General features: G+C 46.7%; 1 protein-coding gene across 6 annotated transcripts in view; it reads left to right on the forward strand.

Annotated features, from left to right (window-relative positions):
* Positions 1-16,408, forward strand: part of BTBD11 (BTB domain containing 11) — a 332,136-nt gene that overhangs the window by 281,598 nt on the left and 34,130 nt on the right. For 5 of the 6 annotated variants that reach the window (XM_024992023.2, NM_001205745.1, XM_024992025.2 and 2 more), the window contains 5 exons: positions 1,034-1,135; positions 3,101-3,194; positions 3,311-3,446; positions 4,097-4,317; positions 6,046-6,224. In XM_024992023.2, coding sequence (XP_024847791.1) covers positions 1,034-1,135; positions 3,101-3,194; positions 3,311-3,446; positions 4,097-4,317; positions 6,046-6,224 — 732 coding nt within the window. The remainder of the gene's footprint in view (positions 1-1,033; positions 1,136-3,100; positions 3,195-3,310; positions 3,447-4,096; positions 4,318-6,045; positions 6,225-16,408) is intronic. The other variant, XM_059886625.1, reaches the window with a different exon arrangement.

Genomic DNA, 16,408 nt, shown 5'->3' on the forward strand with positions numbered 1-16,408 from the left:
AGATGCTCTTGTAGTCTTAGTACTGTGCTTTAAAAAAAAAAATGCTTTATATTCATCTGAGGAAAACAGGCAGTAGATATGGTTTTGGATCCAAAACCATGTGGGATCTTATAGGTTTTCAAGTATTGGGGATTTTTGTTCCCTGCTATGAATCCCCAAGCACCGTGCAGATCCCTGCAAGAGCTCCTCAGTTTTGGGTCTCTGGTCCTCTAGCCCATCCCATAGCTCCCAGCTCAAGGTCCTTGCCTAGCCAGTGATTAGTGAACTCGACTCTTCTGAAAGCAGCAGACATCACAGCTGTATGGCCCCGGGGATGTTTGGAAGAAAAGCCATGGATGGGTGACAGGCAATCCCACGGGGTCCTAACCTGTCTGTCCTGCAGCCTGTCTCTTGGTCTGGGGTGTTTTGAGGTCCCCATGTGGGAAGACCAATATCAGATTTTTCATTCGTGCCCAAGGAAGGTTTGTGCCTAGGTTTCCAGTAGCATGAGCGTCCTTGTCAACCAGGAAGCCAGCAGAAATATGAAATTAGGACAGTGTGGGAGGAGCTGTGACCAGGCAGTGATCTTTCTCCATCAGATGGGCGATGGTCTTGCTTGACTTGGAAGCTTGAAGCAGACCTCCCCTGGTGTGGGGTTTGCCACTGCCAAGAATTTCCCCTAAAGATGTGGATGTGATGGTGGCGGCCTCACCTGACATCCTATAGCTCTCAGAAGCCTGCCCTCCCTTAAGCAGGAAGAGGAGCCAGGCAGGTGAGCTGGTTCACTGTAGCCACCATTACAATTTTTTCAAGACTCCTTCGAGGTGGTCAGCAGTCACCCATTTAACTCTCTTCCAATGAGCAGCAAAGGAGTTTTTGTTGTGCACAGAGGATATAAAGTCACTACCCTGTATGTCTCCAGCATTGCCCAAGGCGCCTTCCAGGACATCCTCTGTACATCTCTAGCCCGCGTGCCCAGCCACAGATAGGTCAGATTTGCTAGTCTAAGTATTGTGAAGGTTACATTTTGAAAATAATTTCAATTTGTTTATAGGTTGTCAGTACTCCTCATAAATATCCATCCGTCCACCCTGAGACCCGCCATTGGACGGCTCTGACTTTTGCTGTGTTGCATGGACATATTCCTGTAGTTCAGGTATTAACGTATTTCCCTATCCACATCTGACATTTAATTGTACCTCTTTCATTACGCAAATCTGTACCTCTCCCGGCATGCCTATTCCCCCAGAGATTCATATTGGTTAATTGCAATGAAATGCAGCACATTCATATCATATGAATGAAAATACTATATGGAATGATCTATATGGCCTGGCTTTAACCAATATGAACTTATCACATACCTACATGCAGCCTTACACACAGAGTGGCAAACCTACCAAGTTGTTCCCAATGGCTCAAAGGTGGGGCCTGAGCTATGATTTTGTGGATTTTTTCATTTATACTTGTCATAACGTGAACCTAAGACGTGGCTGGTGTGAGACCTTAGAAACTTCCCTTAGGTGTGACCCCAGTGCTTGCATAGAGTCTAGGGGTTTCCAACCAGTGGAAAGAAGCAGCCGAGCCACCAAGGAAGTGGTTCCAAATGACACTTGCTTGGATCCCACTTATGGAGAATCCCACATAAGAGGTCTAGGGTAGGGTTTTCTTGTGTGTCTTCTGAAACAGATACCCAAATATGGAGAGATGTCCTCATCCAAGATCCTTTGGGCACATAAGTTGTTTTGCCCTCACCATTTCCGGTTGTTGTAGAGTTGGTATTCAATGGACAGCCATCCAGTATATTCTAGATCTTAAACTCGGTTCACTCTAGATCTTAAAACTTTACTTCATTGGAAAAAAGAGATCGGCACCCCCCAGTTCCCTGACCACATCTGGCCCCATAGTGAATGCTGAGTTTCAGGTACATCAGGAACTCCCCTCCTTTTATGTGGTCCAAGCCTCTTAGAATTACACAGAGCAGAAAATAGTATGTCAGGGACCCCTTGGCAATCTTGGAGTTCCATAGGAATCCTTTATTGTTTCCTAGGTCATGGGAATCCTTAACACACATCAAAGGCATGTTTCAGGAGGTTGAGCGTGTGACGTGTCACACCAAGAGCTGACTTCTGCCTGTAGAACATCATGACCAGCCCAGTCCTAGTAGAGGAATCTAAGAAAGAAAGGGTTGGAGGGTGGCCTAATGGATACGAATAATATCCCTTAACGTGCAGTGGCATCCCCAGCCTTTAAATCAGGAATAAGAGCAGCGGGCAGCCACACAAAGCCAAACGGAAGTCAGGTCACCTCTCTGCTGCAGGTGCACACATGATGGAGCACCAAGTAGGCAGCCCCTCCTGACTATGCCCTCAGGTAGTCCTGTGCAGGTAAAACAGGCATTTCCCCCTCATTTTACATCAGCAGTGCTGACAGCACATCACTGTGAGACCCGGCATGGACAGAATCTCCATTTTTAGGAAGCCCAGATATCCTAAAGAATGCACAGAATGGAGTCATACGCAGCAGCTCTCCTGGAAGCTCATTCTGCCACTTTATTCACTGATCTTGCTGGCCAGGAAGCTCAGCATTTGCTAAGCTGAGTTTCTAGGATGTTCCAGAAGGCATTCTTGTCCTGGTTGGCCCAGTGATCCCCAAAGTCCTTCAGAACTCTTAAGATTCTATGGTTCTAAGAGACCTCTCTAATACTCTGAGGCTTTTTGTCACTGATCCCCAGAGGAAGTTCTCTAGCAGTGTGGCGCCACAAACTTCTAGCTCAGTGCTTCTAGAAACGTTAATGTACATAGAAATCACCGGGAGAGCTTGTTGAAATGCAGATTCTAATCAGTTGTTCTGGGGTGGAGCCTGAGAACCCGCATTTCAAACAAACTCCCAGGGGATGCTGATGCTACTGTCCATGGACCACAATTTGAGCGATTTGAGTGGTCTGAGGCCCTAGGAGATGTGAGAGGCTCTCAGTTCACCCTCTGAGGTGCAGTTGCCCTCCCCCTGTGCACGTGGTCATGGACCCAGAGGACAGCAGGAACATTGGCACCACACTGATTTCCACCAGCTTTTCCTGGCATGTCCTTTAAACATCTCAATGGCCACTCTTCCTCCACAGCTCCTCCTAGACGCTGGGGCCAAGGTGGAGGGCTCTGTGGAGCACGGCGAGGAGAACTACTCAGAAACGCCCCTCCAGCTTGCAGCCGCCGTAGGTAAGAGTCTCTGATGCTCGTCCCAGCCAAGGGGCTCCAGCACCCTGTCCCTTGATGTGTCTGTGACTGTGTGTTTGCTTGATTCTCTTATCAAACCCCCTTCTCTGGGCTTGCAGGAAATTTTGAACTGGTTAGTTTGCTGTTGGAGCGAGGCGCGGACCCCCTGATAGGAACCATGTACAGGAATGGAATTTCTACCACCCCCCAGGGTGATATGAACTCTTTCAGCCAGGCCGCAGCCCATGGACACAGGTAGGCTAGGATGGGCCATGAGGTCCCAAGTGGTGCTTGTTAAAAATGCAGATTCCCAGGCCTACCCCAGACTCACTGCATCTCTGGATGTGGGGCCCAGAGGCAGTCCAGGCCTGGCCAACTTCACACATTGCACGTCCACGGGTCCTTCCCCAACCGGCTTTCATCTCACAGATGTCACTCTTTGCCAGTGTTGGTCAGAGTTCATCACATCACCTGTTACGAAGTGAGAAGAATCCATTTAAAGAATAATAAAACCTCTCATGTTTGGTTACTTCCCATCTACATTTCCTTCAGGATTTACCCCATCAGATTTTACTACGCGCAACCCCAAATGAAGCAAATTCACCATGGGGGGAGTGCAGGCAGACTGTTAAAAAGGCAGAGTTCTAGAACCTTCTAGATATTTGGGGAAAGCACTTAGCCCAAGTCATCCTCAAGGAAACGCAGCCAGTCCCACCCCACCATCTGCTCCAGCCACAACCAGTAGTGCCCTGGTCACACCTCTGAAACCACCACCCCAGAGTTGTCCCGTTCTTCTTTTGTCCCACGTTGAGAGGGTTCCCCACATCCCCCGCCCCGCCCCGCCCCCACCCTGGCACAGCCCTTGCATCTCTGAGTGTCTTCCTCTCTGGGTTTATGATTGACAGGAATGTGTTCCGCAAACTGCTCGCTCAGCCAGAGAAGGAGAAGAGTGATATCCTGTCCCTGGAGGAGATTCTGGCTGAGGGGACTGACCTGGCAGAGACAGCCCCGCCCCCCCTGTGCGCCAGCCGCAACAGCAAGGCGAAACTCAGAGCCCTGAGGGAGGCCATGTATCACAGCGCTGAGCATGGCTACGTGGATGTCACAATTGATATCAGGAGCATAGGTCAGTCTGGGGGCCTTCCACCACTGGGCACGGTGCATCCACCCAGCTCCAGGTCACATACCCACATGCGCGTGCACACACACACATATGCACGCACATACATGCACACACCCCTGTGCACACACCCCTTGCAGCTCAGGGAACTTCTCGTTTGCTGGTTGGAGCACTTCTGGGCTAAGGCCCCACATGGTCCCCATAGACAGCAGCATTCTGCCGGCCCCAGAAACCCATCCTCAAGGCACCCTTCCACGATTCCCAAACCCTGGACCCTGAGTTAGGAATCCGAATCACCTGGGGAGCTTGTCTGAATACAGATTGCCAGGCCCTACACCCAGAGGCTCTGCTGTCGAGGGTCTGGATGGATAAAGGCTGGAAATCTTTATATTTAACAATCATCCCAGGTGGTTCCCAGTGGTTGGAGAATCGCTGCCTGAGAGCACTCAGATCCATGAAGCAGCTGCTAGCATCAGCTAGGATGAGGGCATCCGGTCCCTAGTGGGACTCCCCCGACTACAGGAGCAAAGCCATGCCAAAGGAAAAGTTGGGTGTCTCTCCCTTGAGCAGGCTAGCCCAGGGACATCTCTTCCATGCATCTGGGGAATGGGCTAGCCCAGCCCTCACCCAGCTAATGGCACCAGCCCTGCCCAGAAACAGCAGGGCGGAGCAAGGGCTGCAAGCACAGGGTGTAGCAGGTCAGGCAGGCTGAGGCCTCCAGTGCTATTCTGGAAACTTGTCTCTCTCGGAGAGTGGCTGTTGAGTATGGGGGATATTATACCATTCCCCTGGCAGCCTGTGTAGCTGGATTCTGAGGCTCAAGACTCTGAATGGTGCATTTATAAGCAGTACCAGGTGCCCCAGCCTCACAGTGGGGGGAGAAGCGAGTCACAGCCATCAGCTGCTGGAGAGATTTCTATTAAGGGAGGAAGACCTGATGAAGTGCCTGCAGATGGAAATGTTTTGCACACGGCAGCGGTATCCTCCTGTGTCTTCATATTCAAATGGAAATGCCCTCCCTGGCCAGAGCAGCTGACAGTGAGATCCACTGTGGGTTTCACCAGCTTGAAGCTCTGGGCATGGAGGCAGAGGGGATGGGGAAGGAAGAGGTCAGAACTCAGAAGGCTGCAGTCTGCATTACAGTTTCAATATTCTACATGGTGATTATACTTTGTAAACTATGTAGCCCCTAATATGGAGAAGGCAATGGCACCCCACTCCAGTACTCTTGCCTGGAAAATCCCATGGACGGAGGAGCGTGGTAGGCTGCAGTCCATGGGGTCGCTAACAGTCAGACAACGACTGAGCGACTTCTCTTTCACTTTTCACTTTCATGCATTGGAGAAGGAAATGGCAACCCACTCCAGTGTTCTTGCCTGGAGAATCTCAGGGACGGGGCAGCCTGGTGGGCTGCCGTCTATGGGGTTGCACAGAGTCGGACACGACTGAAGCGACTTAGCAGCAGCAGCAGCAGCAGCCCCTAATAACACGAGGAGTGTGTACAACTAGATACCCATAGTTAACGGACTCAAATTATGACCTTTAATTTTAACTTCTGCAAGTCTTTGGGAAAGAAGAAACAAAACAGCTCTGACTCTATGCAATGAAAGGCAGTCTCTTGGTCTCATGATCTGGTAATGTCCTCAGGAAAGGCCAGCTTCCACATAAAAACACGCCTTCTCCTCTGGTTGTTGTCTGCCCTCCCCTCCCTCACCCCGCCCTCCCCCTTTCCAGGTGTCCCGTGGACCCTGCACACGTGGCTGGAGTCTTTGCGGATCGCCTTCCAGCAGCACCGCAGACCTCTCATTCAGTGCCTGTTGAAGGAGTTCAAGACCATTCAGGAGGAAGAGTACACGGAGGAGCTGGTCACCCAGGGCCTGCCCCTGATGTTTGAGATCTTGAAGGCCAGCAAGGTACGAGGGGCTCCTGTGGGCAGAGAGCACAGCCGGGGGGTTCTGATCTTGGCCTTCCTGCCCCTCGGGTGGGAACCCTGCAGTCACTGCTCTGGTGCACTGGTCTGGTACCCTGGCTGCTTACAGCTGCTTGTGCGGCCACTCGCAAGGCACCTGCTCTGCTGAGCACATGTTCCGTCCCAGGCACTTGGGCACATGGGACAAAGTAAAGGATACCTTGCAGCCAGGGAACTTGCACAAAAGTGGGGGTGCTACAGCCCAAGGGTACCTGAGGTGGCTTGTGAAACAGTGTTAAGTTGGGTGGCAAAGGCTCTGAGGAGTGTGGGAAGGTTGGGGGAAGGTGTCACTGAGATGCTGAGACCAGGGCGGGCCTGGACAGACAGTAGGACATAGGACATTGGGAATTCAAGGGGAAGAGGGAAATGGGTGTAACTGCCTTGGATGCAGACCCCACAGGGGTCCCTGGAAAGCCAGGCCCCAAGAAGGCTTTTCAAGTCTGAGGACAGCACGTGCCTAGCCCTTAAGGCTCACTCACCCATTCTTCAAGGGCCCCTGCGTTTCTGTTGACACTTCGTTCCCAGCATCGGGAAAATGCTGCAACCCCTGCACAACAGGTCCTTCTAAGACCTGTGGAGGCTGTGAAGTGTCAGGGAATTAGGCCTCTGAACCAAAAGGGCTGCATGGATTTCCCTGCCAGAGGCGGGAGGGGAGTGTGGAGCAGCCTGCTCTGTAGGGTGTGGGGGACGGCCCACAGCAAACATGTCCTGCTGATTTCTGAGCCTCGGAGCACCTGGCCCAGAGTCCAGTGTGGGTCCCTTCAGTTATTCTCATTAGCACCAGAGACTTAGGGGCCCCTGTGGGCTGGATATGTGCCTGATGTCAAGCCCCACTTAGACCCAGAATGGGAGCAGGTGTGCCAGGCCTCAGGTAATGAGCCTCAGCGATTCCACTAAGAGCAGAACCCACTGGAAGCATTTCAAAACCAAACTCTCCCTGCCCCTCAGCCCTCACCCATCCCCCCAGCTTGAAAAGAAATAAATAGATAAGCCCTGAAATTACCTAAGAGGCCACCTTAGTGAAAAACATTGCTGGGTCTGTTCCCAGGGTCTGGTGTTGTAATTGGTTTTTGGTTTGGTTTTGTTTTTTTTTTTTTCCTTCTATGGGCTGTAATGGGAATTCCAGAAATTACTAAGGCCTGCTGTGTATTAAGGAGACCTACTCTATGGATTTTTAAAGTAAATTTATTTTGAAGTATGGCATACATCAGGAAAGTGCCCAGGTCATAGCTGTGGAGTCTAATGAATTTTCACAAGGCAAACTTACCTGTGTGATCAGCTTCTGGACCAAGAAACAGAACACTGCTAGCACTCCCGCAGGTGCCTTGGGTCCCACTCAACCACTACCCGCCCCCGCAACGAGCACCCAGCAGCAGCTGATGGCAGTAGCTAGAGGCCTAAAAGAAAGGAGGGAGGGGCCTTTGGCAGGAGACATGGACTGGAGCGGGCTTCCCAGGTGGCACTAGTGGTAAAGAACCTGCCTGCCAATGCAAGAGACTTAAGAGACGGGGGTTCAGTTCCTGGGTTGGGAAGATCCCCTGGAGGAGGGCATGGCAACCCACTCCAATATTCTTGCCTGGAGATTCCCATGGATGAAAGAGCCCAGCAGGCTACGATCCGTGGGGTCGCACGGAGTTGGACACGACTGAAGTGACTTAACCCACACACATGCACGTGTACTAGAGCCTGCTCCGTCCAGCTGTCCTGATCTTGGAGGGGACGGGGAGCCAGGGATGGGGCAGGAGCACTCATGGTCAGGAGACGACAGTCTGGGAAAAGGCACATTCAAGAGTCAGGTTTGCCCTATATGACCAACAGGAAAGCCTGTATGTCTGTAACATATATATATGAGTGTCCATATTAAATAGGTGGCTCAGTTGTAAAGAGTCCACCTGTCAATGCAGGAGATGCAGGTTCGATCCTTGGGTTGCAAAGATCCCCTAGAGAAGGAAAACCCACTCCAGTATTCTTGCTGGGATAATCCCACAAACAGAAGAGCCTAGCAGGCTACAGTCCATGAGATCACAGTCAGACATGACTGAGCACATATGCACAACAAGGGTGTCCATAGCAATGTTACCTGTGATAGGAAAAAATTGGGAACACCTCCAATACCCATTAACGTAGAATGGGCAAATAAATTGTAAATTCACAGCATGCTTGGTACTAAGTCGTTTCAGCCGTGTCTGACTCTTTACACGCCTATGGACTGTAGTCCACCAGACTCCTCTGTTCATGGGATTCTGCAGGCAAGGATGCTGGAGTGGGTTGCCATGCCCTCCTCCAGTATATTCACTGCATGAAATAATAAACAAAAATGTTTTGTTTTTTTTAAAGTCAGGTTTTCCCTAACGGGGGAGAGGTGGGAATGGGGGTGGTCAATGGCAACCCCTACTGGTGAATTGTGGTATTTTTTTAACACCAAAAACATTTCACATTGAGGTATAACCAATTAACAATAACAATTCGCTTTCAGGTGAATAGCGGAGGGACTCAGCCATACGTGTACATGTATCCATTATCCCCCAAACCTCCCTCCCATCCAGGCTGCCACATAACATTGAGCAGAGTTCCATATGCTATACAATAGGTCTTTGTTGGTTATCCATTTTAAATCTAGCAGTGTGTACATGACCTTCCCAAAATGGAAGCAACCTAAATGTCCATTGACAGACGAATGAATAAAGAAGATGTGGTACATATATACAATGGAGTATTATTCAGCCATTAAAAAGAGTGAAATAATGCCATTTGTGGCAACATGGATGGGCCTAAAGAGTGTCATAGTGAGTGAAGTAACTCAGAGAAGGAGAAATACCATATTACATCCCTTGTATGTGGACTCTAAGAAGAAATTACACAAATGAACTGACAAAACAGAAGGAGACTCACAGACTGTTAGGGACTTTGGGAGATGTGGTATTAATACTGACTCAGTTCAGTTCAGTCACTCAGTCATGTCCAGCACTTTGCAACCCCATGAACTACAGCATGCCAGGCTTCCCTGTCCAGCACCAACTCCTGGAGCCTACTCAAACTCATGTCCATCGAGTCAGTGATGCCATCCAACCATCTCATCCTCCATCATCCCCTTCTCCTCCTGCCTTCAGTCTTTCCCAGCATCAGGGTCTTTTCCAATGATTCAGTTCTTTGCATCAGGTGGTCAAAGTATTGGAGCTTCAGCATCAGTCCTTCCAATTAATATTTAGGACTGATTTCCTTTACAATTGACTGGTTTGATCTCCTTGCAGTCCAAGGGACTCTCAAGAGTCTTCTCCAACACCACAGTTCTACAGAGGGCAAAAAAGAGGTGATCAGTTTCTGGTGGCTACAGGGTGAAGTCAAGCATTCTCCAAGCACAGTGATATTCCTGTGGTCAGAAGATGTCTGGAGAGAGATGATGGCAGAGAGTTGAGAAGGTGCTGCAAAGCTCTGCCCTCAGAAAGTATCCTCTTGGAAGGCATGAGTAGCAATGCATTGTTCCTGCTCTCTCCACTAATAAATTCGTGTTCAGATCATGTCTGCTGCTCTGTGTGAACAAACATCTGGTTCTATCAGAGTAGTGAACAAGAATATAGAATTCCTGTAAATATTAATAAATCCACTTTGCAGTCAACTCGGAGAATCATAGCCATCCGGTCAAGTGAAGCGGATGCTTTCTCCCCATCTTTGACGCGTGCTTGGTCAGATGTTACTTGACATCTGGTTGCAGATGTGCTTTTTTGCTCCCACTTCTATTCATTTATTTATTTGGCTGCACCAGGTCTTAGTGGCTGCACACAGGATCTTCGATCTTCGTTGTGGCATATAGGATCTACTTCCCTGACCAGGGATCAACCAGGGGACCCCTGCATTAGGAGCATGGAGTCTTAGCCACTGGACCACCGAAGAAGTCCCATCCCCACTTCTAAATTTTATCTTTAAATATCTAAAGAATTCAGTTTCTCTAGATTTCCCTAGGAGTAGAACAATGCAGTCATTGTTTAAAAATAGGTCTGTTCAAAGAGAGCTTCTGGCCATTTCTCGCATACATAATTCTTCTGGACGTTTATCCATTCCATAGCCATGAGTGCCCACTAGGCTACAGCAGTGGTGGGATGTTCTTCACCCTCCTGGAGCTTACTGTGTCCAGGGAAGGGGCAGACCCACAGAAAGCAAGGACATAAATCAGCAAAAGAGGGTGAAAGCAAGATAAATGCTATGAAAAAAAAAAAATGATCTTGGACAATAATGTAGTCTCCGGGGGGTGGGGCAGGCAAGGTCTAATCTAGACAGGATGATAAGAAAAGTCTCCCAGAGGAGGTAGTGTGTGAACAACCACCTAAGTGAGGAAAAGCTGCCAGCCACACACAGGCCTGGAGCAAAAGCACTCCACTCGGGGGGATCGGGAACCTGGAGGAGCGAAGTTACTGGTGGGAATGTGCCTGGTGTGCTGGAGTGCCTGGAAGTGGAGGGACGCAGGAGGAAGTGTGAGAGGTGAAGTCAGACTTCGGGCCTTTCTCCAGGGTGCACTTGGGTTTTCCTCCACGTGCACTGAATAGAACACCACTGGGGACTTTAGCCAAGGGCAAGATGTGAACTATGCAGCTTTTTTTTTTTTCCCTTGTGACTTGTACACTTTTTAAGTTTTATTTCCCCACTTTTTAAAAATTTACCTTGTGTAAATTAAACTTTTTATTTTGAGACAGTTGTAGATTCTCATGCAGTTGTAAGAAAACATACAGAGAGATTACTTTGCTTCCCCCACTGACAGTATCTTGCAAAATGACAGTTAAATGTCACAACCAAGATACTGACATGGTACTGTCAACATGCAGAAAATTTCCATCACCCTAAGGCTCCCTCGAATTGCTCTTTTTTTTTTTTGGCTTGGGGATCTTAGTTCCCTGACCAGGAATCAAGCCCAGGTCCCTTGCAGTGGAAGTGCAGAGTCTTAACCACTGGACGCCAAGGAAGTCCTTCTTTTTTTCTTTTTTTTTTTTTTCATGTTGCTCTTTTCTAGCTACCCCCATATCCTTCTGCCCCAACTCCCTCTTTATGCTCCGGTAACCACTAATCTCGGAGAAGGCAATGGCACCCCACTCCAGTACTCTTGCCTGGGAAATCCCATGGACAGAGGAGCCTGGTGGGCTGCAGTCCATGGGGTCACTAAGAGTCAGACACGACTGAGCGACTTCCCTTTCACTTTTCACTTTCCTGCATTGGAGAAGGAAATGGCAACCCACTCCAGTGTTCTTGCCTGGAGAATCCCAGGGACGGGGGAGCCTGGTGGGCTGCCGTTTAGGGGGTCGCACAGAGTCAAACACGTCTGAAGCGACTTAGCAGCAGTAGCAGCAGCAGCAGCAACCACTAATCTGGTCTCCATTTCTCTAATCTTGTCATTTCAAGAATATGATTTAAATGGAATCATACAGTAGGTAACTTTTTAGGACTGGATTTTTCTCACTCAGTATACTTCTCTGAAGGTTCTCCCAGGTCATCGCATGTGTTGGTAGTTTGTTTCTTCCTGTTGCTGCCTAGGACTCTATGGTGTGGCCTGATCGCAGTTTATTAACCACTCACCCACTGAAGGACATCTGAGTTGTTTCCAGTTTTGAGCTATTACAAATAAAGCTGCTATAACATTCCAGCACAGGTGTTTGATGTGAATATGTCTTCATTTCTCTGGGATAAATGCTCAGGAGTGCAATTTCTGGGTTGTATGGTAGTTGCATATTTAGTTTCTAAAGACGCTGCTGAACTGTTTTTGAGACAGGCTGCACCATTTTACATTCCCACCAGCAAAATATGAGTAATGAAGTTTCTCCACAGTCTCGATGTTTGGTGCTATTGCTATCTTTTTATTTTAGCCATTCTGTTAGATGTGTAAGTGGTATCTCATTGTGGTTTTAATTTGCATTTCCCTAAATGGCTAATGATGTTCAACATATTTTCATGTGTTTTTTTTTTTTGCCATCTGTATATGCTCTTCAGTGAAATGTCTGTGTCCTTTGCCTATGTTCTAATTAAACTGGTTTTTCACTGTTGAATGTTGAAAGTTCTTTGTAAATTCTAGAAAATAATCTCTTGTCAGATATATGGTTTGCAAATACTTTCTTTCTCCCACTCAGTAGCTTATCTTTTTATCCTCTTAACAGGGTCTTTTATAGAGCTTTTAATTTTAAGGAAGTCCAATTTTAGTTTTTCCTTCTGTGGAGATTCTGCTTTTGGTATCAAGTATCAGAACGCTTTATTGTCATTCAGTTGCTAAGTTGTGACTGACTCTTTGCAACCCCGTGGACTGCAATGCGCCAGGCTTCTCTGTCCTTCACTAACTCTCAGGGCTTGCTCAAACTCATGTCCATTGGAGTCAGTGAATCCATCCAATCATCTCATCCTCTGTCGCCCCCTTCTCCTCCTGCCCTCAATCTTTCCCAGCATCAGGATCTTTTCCAGTGAGTCAGCTCTTCGCATCAAGTAGCCAAAGTATTGGAGCTTCAGCATCAGTCCTTCCAATGAATATTCAGGGTTGATTTCCTTTAGGATCGACTGATTTGATCTCCTTGCTGTCCAAGGGACTCTCAAGAGTCTTCTCTGACACCACAATTCAAAAACATCAATTCTTTGGCTCTCAGCCTTCTTTATGGTCCAACTCTCACATCCATACATGACTACTGGAAAAACCATAGCGTTAACTGTATGTACCTTTGTAAGCAAAGTGATGTCTCTGCTTTTTAATATACTGTCTAGATTTGTCATAGCTTTTCTTCCAAGGAGCAAGCATCTTTTTAATTTTGTGGCTGCAGTCACCATCTGCAGTGATTTTGGAGCCCAAGAAAATAAAATATCTCACTGTTTCCATTGTTTCTTCATCTATTTGCCATGAAGTGATGGGACTGGATGCCATGATCTTCATTTTTTGAATGTTGAGTTTTAAGCCAGATTTTTCACTCTCCTCTTTCACCCTCATCAAGAGGCTCTTTAGTTCCTCTTCATTTTCTGCCATTAGAGTGGTATCATCTGCAACTACAAAGTTGTTGATATTTCTCTCAGCAAGCTAGATTCCAACTTGTGATTCATCCAGCTGCTTTGCCTAGCCCAAATCTTGAAGGTCTCCTCCTCATTTTTTTTTCTAGAAGCTTTATAGTTTCATGTTTTACATTTAAGACTGTGGTTTATTTCATCTTGAGTTAATTTTTGCGTGAGGTGTGGGACTTTGATCAAAGTTGCTGTTTTGTTTTTGCTTTGCCAGTGGAGGTTCACTTGCTCCAGCATCTTTGTTGAAAAGACTCTTTCATCAATTACTTTTACACCTTTGTTAAGTCAGTTGGGCATATTTGTGTGGGTCTGTTCCTGGGATTTCCATTCTGTTCCGTTGATCTGTGTGTCTGTCACTCCACCATTACCACAGCTTTTTTTTTTTTTGATCCGTGCCATGTGGCTGTAGCTTAGTTCCCAGACCAGGGATCAAACCCGTGCCCTCTGCAGTAGAAGCTCAGAGTCTTTACCCCTGGACTGTCGGGGAAGTCCCCACGCACGGTCTTGATTACTGTAGCTAAAAAATAAATCTTGAAATTGGGTAAATTGTTTCCTCCCGTGTTATTCTTTTATGAAATGAATTCATATTCTTTGCCTTCTATGTAAATTTTAGAACAAATTTGTTAGTTTGTGTCTTCTCTCTCTACTACTCTTCTGTCTTAAGTTATCTTTATTATTTGTTTCTTTGGGGTTTTTTTTCTGACTTTTTTTTTTTCCAGATTTTTTGGGTAGAAGCTTGAGATTTTTCCTTTTTTTCTTTTATGTACATTTGATACTGTACATATCTTTCTCAGCACTACTCTGGCTGTGTACCATCGAATTTGATATGTTTTATTCTCATTTTCATTCAGTTCAGTGTGTTTTTTACTTCCCTTGGAACTTCCTTTTTGACTTATGAATTATTTAGAAATGTGTTATTTAGTTTCCAATTGTTTGGAGATTTTTCTCTTATCTTTCTGTTATTGATTCCTAGGTTGATTCCATTGTGGTCAGAGAACATTCTGTATTATTTCAATCCTTTTAAAATGTTGAGGCTGGTTTTATGAACCAGGATATAGTCTATCTAGGTATATGTTTCATGGGCACTTAAAAAGACTGGTTTTGGGAATTCCCTGGTGGTCCAGTGGTTAGGATTCGGTGCTTTCACTGGCAGGACCTGGGTTTGGGCGTCGGATCCCTCAGGGAACTTAAATCCCAAAAGCTGTGCGGCATGGCCAAAGGAAAAAGGACTGTTTTCTGCCATTGTTGACTGCAGTGTTCTGTAACTGTTGATAAGACCCTGTTGGTTGATGATGATGGTGAGTTCTTCCATATCCTACAGATTTTCTGTCTCATTATTTATTCCATCAGTTGAGAGAGGAATAGTAAAATCTCCAACCATGATTGTGGATTTGTCTGTTTCTTCTTTTGGTTCTATCAATTTTTGATTCACATATTTTGCAAATCTGTTGTTCAGTGCATGCACATTTAGGACTGCAACATCTTCTCCGTAAATTAACGCTTTTATCATTTTATAATGCCTTTCTCTCTTCTGCTAGTTTTTTTGCTCTGAAATCTACATTATCTAATATTAATATAGCCTCTCCTGCTTTCCTTTGATTAATGTTCATGCGATATATATTTTTCCATCCTTCATTCTCAACTTCCCTGTTTTATTAGATTTGAAGTGACTTTCTTATAACAAGCATATAGTTGGGCTTTTCATCCACTCTTCCAATCTCTTTTAATTGGTATATTGAGACCTTTTATATTTTATTCAATTATCACTACTTTAGGGCTTATATCTGCCATCTTACTTTTTGTTTTCTGTTTGGTCTCTCTGTCTTTTCTTTTTCTGCCTTCCTGTGGACTACGTGAACATTTTAAAATCCCCTGCTGCCCTGGAGGCTTGAGCCTTGTGGCCCTTTGAGCTAAAAGCTCCAAGTTTAAATGTGTCACTCAGAGGAGAGTGTCCCCATCTGTCCCAGCACAGCCACCCCACCCTCTCCTGCTCCAGAAAACGGTGAGCCTCAGGCTTGGTTAATTCCATCTGCTGTCTTCAGGTTTGGGTCCAGAGTTAACCAAACCCATAGGTTAACCCAGTTCACTGCCTGAAACTGACCATCTCACCTCACCAGAGCTGTTAACTGAGACTGATGACAGCATGCCAGGGAAGCAAAGGGAATTATCCCAACAACCTCACTGCTTGGAGGAGGCACAGAGAAGCATGCATAGCAGACACCTTGACAAACAGATGAGTTCAAAGACATAGTGATGGGTCTTCTCTGAAGGCTCTTGTCTCTGAAAGAGAAGCAGCCAGAAAGTCTTGGAAACGGCAGCATCTTTGGAGCTGGCATCACCATCATCCCTCACACAGTGCCCATCCCTCGGGACCTAGGCAGCACCCGGCACTTAGCAGATGCTCAATGAGTATTTGAAGAAAGAATTTATGAATGGATGAACGCATGGCTTAGTGCATGGGGGAAGGGGTACATTTGTGAAAACTTTGGGGGATGAATAAGTCAAGCCTACGGAACTGTTGGTGAACTGTCTTCTTTCCCTTTCTTTCCTGAATGTATAGTGCTTTCATCATTTCCCCATTTCCTCACTGGAGCAGATTCTTTTAATAGTATACTTCATTTTTGGAATGACTTTAGATTTATAGGAAAATAGAGAAGATAGCACAGAGAGTTCCCATAGAAGTCCTCACCTGCTTCCTATTATTAACATCCTGTGTTAGTGTGGTATGTTCATTGTAACAGTGAACCAACATGGATTTGTTATTGTTAGCTCAGTGTTAGTCGCTCAGTAGCGTCTGACTCTTTGCGACCCCACGGACTATAGACCTCCAGGCTCCTCTGTCCATGGAAGAATACTGGAGTGGGTTGCCATTTCCTTCTCCAATTGTTAGCTAAACCCCATACTTTATTGCTATTTTCTCCGTATCCAGTGTCTTTTTCTGCTCTGGGACCCCATCCAGGACACCGTGTTACATTTAGCTGTCATACCTCTTTAGGCCACTCTTGGCTGAGACAGTATCCCAGCCTTTCCTTGTTTTTTCCTTGTGTGTGTTGGTTTTTTAAGATTTTTTTGTGTGGATAATTTAAGTCTCTATTGGACTTGTTACAGTAT

Source organism: Bos taurus, chromosome 5 (genome assembly GCF_002263795.3).
Source record: "Bos taurus isolate L1 Dominette 01449 registration number 42190680 breed Hereford chromosome 5, ARS-UCD2.0, whole genome shotgun sequence".
Taxonomy (NCBI): Eukaryota; Metazoa; Chordata; class Mammalia; order Artiodactyla; family Bovidae; genus Bos; species Bos taurus.